This window comes from Neofelis nebulosa, chromosome 2 (genome assembly GCF_028018385.1).
Source record: "Neofelis nebulosa isolate mNeoNeb1 chromosome 2, mNeoNeb1.pri, whole genome shotgun sequence".
Taxonomy (NCBI): domain Eukaryota; kingdom Metazoa; phylum Chordata; class Mammalia; order Carnivora; family Felidae; genus Neofelis; species Neofelis nebulosa.
The window spans coordinates 188601870-188608709 of NC_080783.1; the positions used below are offsets into that span (position 1 = coordinate 188601870).

Genomic DNA, 6840 nt, shown 5'->3' on the forward strand with positions numbered 1-6840 from the left:
ATTCTCTGGATCCCACCAGACTCCCATGGCTCATCCCACCCATCCCCTGGTGCAGCAGACTCCAGGCCCTCAGAGAAGGCCCTGATTACCCTCATACCCCACAGCAATGCTCTCTCCTCTTTCCATACAGCATGGAGGCTTCTGGAGGCTACTTGATGCAGTAGAAGGAGGACATGTGGGGAAGGGCCAGCTCTGGCATCACCTGCCTGTCTGCTGACCTCTCATCAGGGTGCTCATTCTCCTCCTAAAGCTCATTGGGAGGACAGAGACCATGGGAAGGAGAACAGAGGGGATGCATGGGCTCAGGCAGGGTCACTATATGGCTGTGTCACTGTGAGCGGAGCAGGCAGCAACATCCTTAGGAGCATGGCTGGCATTGTTGCCTCCCTGCATCTGCTTGCCCTCAAGGGCTGTCTGCCCCAGCTTCACTCACCCTGCTTTCTGGCCATGGTTTCTGCCCTTCCTGTCCCCTTTCCTTTCAGCTTCCACCATGGAGGAGGCAGGAAATGAGAAAGCAAGTGAGAAAATAATTGGTGAGGAGAAAACAGGAGAATCTGTTTCCAGGTGGGTCAGTCCAACTACATTCTTGCCAGAAATGCTCACAGAGGCAGTTATGAGCCCAAGTTATGAACCCAGGCTCTGGAGTCGGCCGAAGCTGTGACTCTGGGCAAGTTGTGTCTCCACTCTCCTCACCTGTAAAATGGGCACAGCAATAGCACCCACTCGCAGGGTGGCTTTTCCTGTTTCCTACAGCAGGTGTCTGTTCTGATCAGAGGGTGCCAATATTTATTATTAAATCTTTCAGCTATCACCCCAGCTACAATGCATGTAAAACATGTATTACAGTGTGTGGCACACAGTGAGTTGCTCAAACAATAACAACACTAATATTTTATTATATTAAATTATTATCCATTATTACATAGTTTTGTACATGTATACATATATGACATAATATATATTATTAGTTATTACATTAGTTATTAAATTATATTATTTAAAATAATATTATGGTTTTTATTATTTATTAAGATAAGAGTTGAGAGAAACAATAGAGGTTCATAACACTTGGTGCAAGCTTTCCCAATCTTTTTCCCTCAACCTACTTGTGCCCTGATTTTTCCCAAGGAGATTCGTGAACTCCAGACACAGGTAATTTTCTTCAGATCTCTGATAAACTGGAAAGAAAAGTGTAGGGAGAGAGGCAATGCCTGTAATCTCTTCTTCTCTTTTTTATTTTTCTGCTTCCCAAGGTCTCTCGGTCTGTAGATCATTCAGCAAGCAATTATTAGGTCTTACTATGCTGGGCTCAATATTAAGTAATGAGATTACAGCGGAAAACTGGAACATTGTGCATTGAGGCTGAGCTGCTCATGGGGCTGTGTCTGACCTGCAGAATTTCCCAGTTTGCTTCGGCTCACGTTGAACTAGCATAGAGTCCAAGGTGACCTGCTGGGTTCCAGGAGTTACTCTGTGACAAGCTCCTACTATGACCTGCGATTTATCTCCTTCCTAGGTCTGCTCTCTGCACATGGCATCTTGGGCCACGGGGATGCTTTCTGTGTCAACCCCTACAGTGGCCAAAGAGCCCTTCAAAGTGTCAGCCCAGCAACTGCCTTGGAGCCTGGTGATCAAAACAAAGTCTGACTTTGAGGAGTGAAGCCAGGGTATTTGTCTAACTATCCTAGACTTTTCCCAGTAGACAAAGGAGCCACTGAAGGATGGAAGAAGTGGCCGAGTCAGAGTTTTGTTTTAGAAAGAATGCTCTGAGGGCTAGGGTAGGGTATGGGCTGGGCAAGTACCCAGCTGGAGGACAGAGATGAAATCAGGTGAGAGACAGGTGCCAGTGTCTGAACCAGACAGTGGCAATGGGGTAGGAGAGGGTTGGGTAGACGTGAGAGGCATCTTGGAGGTGACAACAATAGAACCTGGAATCAGAAAGGATGTAGGGGGATGGCAAGGGAGCTGAGGAGATTTCCTGAGGTTTCTGACTGGCATGACTTCGTTCACCTTAAAAATGCCATCACTGTGTGTGTGTGTGTGTGTGTGTGTGTGTGTGTGTACGCACTCATGCATGCACACATCTATACCCATACATCATAACATTAAATTAAGCCCAGCACAAGATTCTCTGCCTTTTGTTTTGCCTTTCCCCCTAAGAATCAAAAACAGAAAACATTTGAGTAAATTGAGGACTCAGATTAGTTTGCTTCTGATTAGCTATGGTTTTGCTACACATAGGAAACCTGATCACTGCTGCAGAATGAGTGATACTCCATTTTCCCCATATATTCCCTCTCTGAGCCTCAGTTTCTCATCTGTGAAGTGGAGATAATGACGTCTATCCTATACATCTCACAGAGTCATCATGAGGCTCAAAGAGGGAGTGTATGTCAAGATATATTGTCAGCTACAGCTCAAAATCCAAATTCTATATTTTTGACCCAAATAGTGGAACAGAGGCCAGGCTCAGGCTCATCACGATAGATAATAATGTCTGCCTTTGTTCTTCCTCACATGGGGCTTCTGGTTATAATCACTGAGAGTCAGGCAATTTTTCTTCCCAGGAAAAAAATGTTTTGCCCTCAAGACAGTCAGGGGAAGAATGATGGGGAACCAGGGGTTCAGGGAGCCTGCATTTCTGACCCAAGATCCTGGTTATGGGACAGTATCCTTGGGCACACTTTGCTGGTTTATAGACAGCTCATTCCAGTTGCCCTCAGCCTCCCTGCATGGATCAACCAGATTAAACACTCTTTAACATAAGACTATTAAAGAGTCAGTCCATTCATCAACTGTGTGTAAAAAATTAGAAGTAGAAATGGCAGCACATTTTCCCACCATTGGTCCCAAGGTAGAATATTCCCATCTTGGGTCCTTAGGAAACTTCCTCTCAGGAAGAATTTGGCTTGCAAGATAGGTATTTTTTTTCCTGTTTTACAGTGAGGAAACTGAGGCTTAGGAAACAAACTAGCAGCCCAATGTCACATAGCAAGTAAAGCCAGAGCTAAGATTCAAGCAGAGCCCACTGTCTCTACCTTATTCCTTTTTTCCCTGGGGAAAGAATGTGACTTACAAAGACTCTTTCATGAAAGGTAGAAATTTAATAAAAATAGGCATTTTCCAGCTATCTGACAGCTATTGAATAATGTCTGTGAAGACTCTGGAAAAGTGCTTAGCATATAGGAGGTCCAAAGTGTGTGCAGTCCTTCGGTCAAAGTCAAGAAACCATCTGATGTATTGAATGTATAGCAGGCTCTTGTACAGACTTATTCATGGTGCTCCAAAGGAGAATAAGAAGATTAGAGAACAAGTAGGGTTGGTTGGATAAATTGGTGCCAGGAAAGGGAAACACTGACACCATGAAGATTACTCCTGTTCCTAAGAACCAATGATACACATGACATCACTTTGGTGAGGCTGTCCTTTCCCTGTTCTCTGTGAAGAAGCTGAGGCTCAGGGAAGTTAAGTTGAGAAAGAGCTGAGAGTGAGTAAGAAGCTAAAAGAAAGAATGAGATACTGGCTGTTGTGGGGAGAAGTGACAGAAGGTGGGCATCTGGGACAGTGAAAATTGACTGTAAGCTTCAATTTGGTGGGGTACTTCTCAGGAAATTTGCTTGCATAGCTCCAACCTGAATCTCAGTCCTGTGTGTGGAGAACCATCCAGGAATGCAGTTAACATTCACCATGCACCTACCCCATGGTAGGCCTTTCGTGTGGTGCTTTTCATGACAAAATATCACTCCTTGGTATCATATATCATGGATATCATATTCTTGCAGCAAACTTGTAGCAAGGAGACAACTACTCTCTAATTTTGTACTCGAGGAAGTAGTCTCAAGGGGGGCAAGGGTGTCGGGTAAAGGACTTGCTCAAGGCCACTCAGTCAACTATAGAGCCAGGACTTAGAACTCAGTGAGCCTTCTAACATACCATGGCCTGGGAAGGGGCCAGTGGGTAGTCAGAGAGATGGCCCAGCTCAGGCCAAACTGAAGGTAAAATTAAAGTGGAAAATAAATTAATGTCTTCAGTAGGACATCTTCTTCTTCATAGGTCTCCTGAGAGTAGTGGCAGTGGCCCAAGAGCAGGTAAAATAGACAGTCATGGTGTCTAATCATAATTGGACACTGACCACTACTACCACAACCCCATCAGTAACTCTCACCTTGGTGCATAGCTTAGCTAGTTCTCTGTCTGAATTGGTTCCTTTCTTTTTCATTTAGAAGTAGAACATGGTGCAGGAGACTAACCAGTCCTTTGTGGCTGAATTCATCCTTCTGGGCTTCTCCTTCAACCCCAGCACCACTCCTCTGCTCTTCTCAGCCTTCCTGATGACCTACCTGCTGATTATTCTGGGAAATGGCTTAATCACCATCCTCATCTGCCTGGATTCACACCTCCACACACCCATGTACTTCTTTATTGGCATCCTTTCCATATTAGATGTGGGCTATACCACTACAACTGTGCCTCAGATGTTGGCACATCTAGCCAGCCAGAAGAAGACCATCTCTTTTGCCAGCTGTGTGGCCCAAATGTACATTTTCTTGGTGCTAGGCATCATGGAGTCGTGGCTCTTTGCCATCATGTCTATAGACAGGTACGTGGCCATCTGCCACCCACTCAGGTACAAGGTCATCATGAGCCCATGGTTATGTGGAGTAATGGTCATTTTCTGTGGACTCTGGGGTGTCATTTCTGCTCTTGTCTACACTGTTTTTGCCATGCGTCTGCCATACTGTGGCTCCAACAAGATCAACCACTTCTTCTGTGAAGTTCCTGCAGTCTTAAAGCTGGCTTGCGCAGACACCTCAGTCAATGACTGGGTAGACTTCATTCTTGGCTTTGCTGTCATCCTGGTCCCACTCTCCCTCATTCTTGTCATTTATGTCAACATCTTCATTGCCATCTTGAGGATCCGTTCAGCCCAGGGGCGACGGAAGGCTTTCTCCACTTGTGCCTCCCACATCACTGTGGTCACTATGTTCTGTGTGCCAGCCATGGTCACGTACATGAAGCCTGGCTCTGAGGCTTCCCTGGAAGAGGACAAGAAGTTGGCCCTGTTCTACAATGTTATCTCTGCTTTCCTCAACCCCATCATCTACAGCCTCCGGAACAAGGACATACAGAGGGCTTTCCTCAAGGTGACAGGCTGGGGCAGGGCCTTCCAGGGAAGGACAGCTGGGGAACAGAGAAGCAAGACTCATGATGCACAGTCAATGCCCTAAACATTCATTTGCATGACCCAGCAACACCAGGACACACACAGCCCTGGCCCCAAATCTCAACTCTCTACAGCTGGTGGCAGACAGCCCATGATTTAACTGACAGACTAGTCACTGTGACATATCTTCCAGATACATCAGTCTTTCAGCTTCCTTTTGTTTTAAAGTCTCAACAGGTAACAAAAGAAGGGGCATCCTAAGCCATTAAGTCTATTATCAAGACAAAAGGAATAAGCTTTGGGGTATGCCCTGTGGCTGAATCTTGAGAAAGTTTCATTACCCTACAGGAACTGCACACAAGGTGTTAGGTTAGCTGGAGGGAAGGCAAAGGCACTGACATTGGAGGATTCCTGGACCTGGAAGGAAGAATAAAGTAAATGTCATTGCAGTGACTTGGGGGTGTGGTGTACTTGTTTTGGACATGCAGATTGGAAACAAGCTGGGATCCCTGGAGGCTAACTGCATTTGGTCCCAATGACCTCCCCCTGAGACTTATTTCAGGTCTCTCTGTTCCTCCTTCCCTCCTTACAAGTCAACTGGACTTCTGTCTTTGCCATTTCAGGGCTCCACATATGCTCTTTTTTCTCTCCTCACCCTTAACTCCACCCTACCTCCATCCTATCCCGTTATGCTATTATCTCCTGTTCATCCATCAGATCTTGGCTTAAACTGTGGCTCCTCAAAGAAGTCTTTTACTGAGCTCCCAGAGTGAGCGTTCCAAAGCACCCAGTACCTCTCTTTCATAACAAAGGCATGCGGTTCAACTTATGAATTCTCTGCCGGATAGCAACTTCCATGAGGCAGGACCATGAGTATTCAGTTGATCCCTAGGATCTAGTCCCATGCTACCCACATACTGGCCTTCAACAGGTATTTTATGAATGAAGGAATAGACACTTCACAGGAAAAGCCAGAGAGGGAAGACAAAACCAGTAAGTGATAGAGTTATTGAATTAGGACTAGCAAAATGTAGGAAATAGTGGCAGGTACAAAAAGGAGAGGATATAAAAAGGAGTAATGTTGTTCAGCTACAATCATATGGAAAAAAGTTTGCTTTCATTATTAATAAACATGGATTGAATAAGTGGGATATCATTTTCCACCTATCAAACTAGCAAAATAAGAAAAATGGTGATACTCAATTCTGGGAAGGACACCCACACTCATTGCTGAAAAGATTATCCTTGGTTCTACCCTTCTAGAGCAGTGCCTTCCACATAGTAGGTACTCAATAAATCTGTTATATGGAGAGTATAATACTAATAATCATGCCTCTATGCATTAAACATTTATGTACCAATACAGTTGTGAAAAATTTATATATAAATTAATTCATTTAATAAAAATATATATCATGAACCTTTACAATATTTATATGCTTGAGTCCAGAAATTTCACTTCTAGGACTTTGTCCTAAGAACAAAATCAGAAATGCAGACCAAGTTGGATCTAAAAATATGTTCATCAGAGAGCTATTGGACACAACCATAAATACGACATATCAACTCGACTACATGCTATTCAATCGATACCATATATCATGTTTTGAAGCAATATTTAGTTACATTGAAAAGTGTGATATAATGTTAGGTAGAAAAAAGTCAAGTTATAAAGT

General features: G+C 44.3%; 1 protein-coding gene across 1 annotated transcript; it reads left to right on the top strand.

Moving 5' to 3' along the window:
- The first annotated feature begins 4168 nt into the window (after positions 1 to 4168).
- On the top strand, positions 4169 to 5564 carry LOC131504881 (olfactory receptor 2A12-like). The gene has a single exon (XM_058717770.1). It carries the CDS (start codon positions 4233 to 4235, stop codon positions 5226 to 5228), a length of 996 nt encoding a protein of 331 aa, XP_058573753.1. The 5' UTR covers positions 4169 to 4232; the 3' UTR covers positions 5229 to 5564.
- Positions 5565 to 6840: the final 1276 nt, after the last annotated feature.

Bases quoted from the DNA above. Each gene is read 5' to 3' on its own strand.
- LOC131504881 (XM_058717770.1), top strand. From the start codon at position 4,233: ATGGTGCAGGAGACTAACCAGTCCTTTGTGGCTGAATTCATCCTTCTG.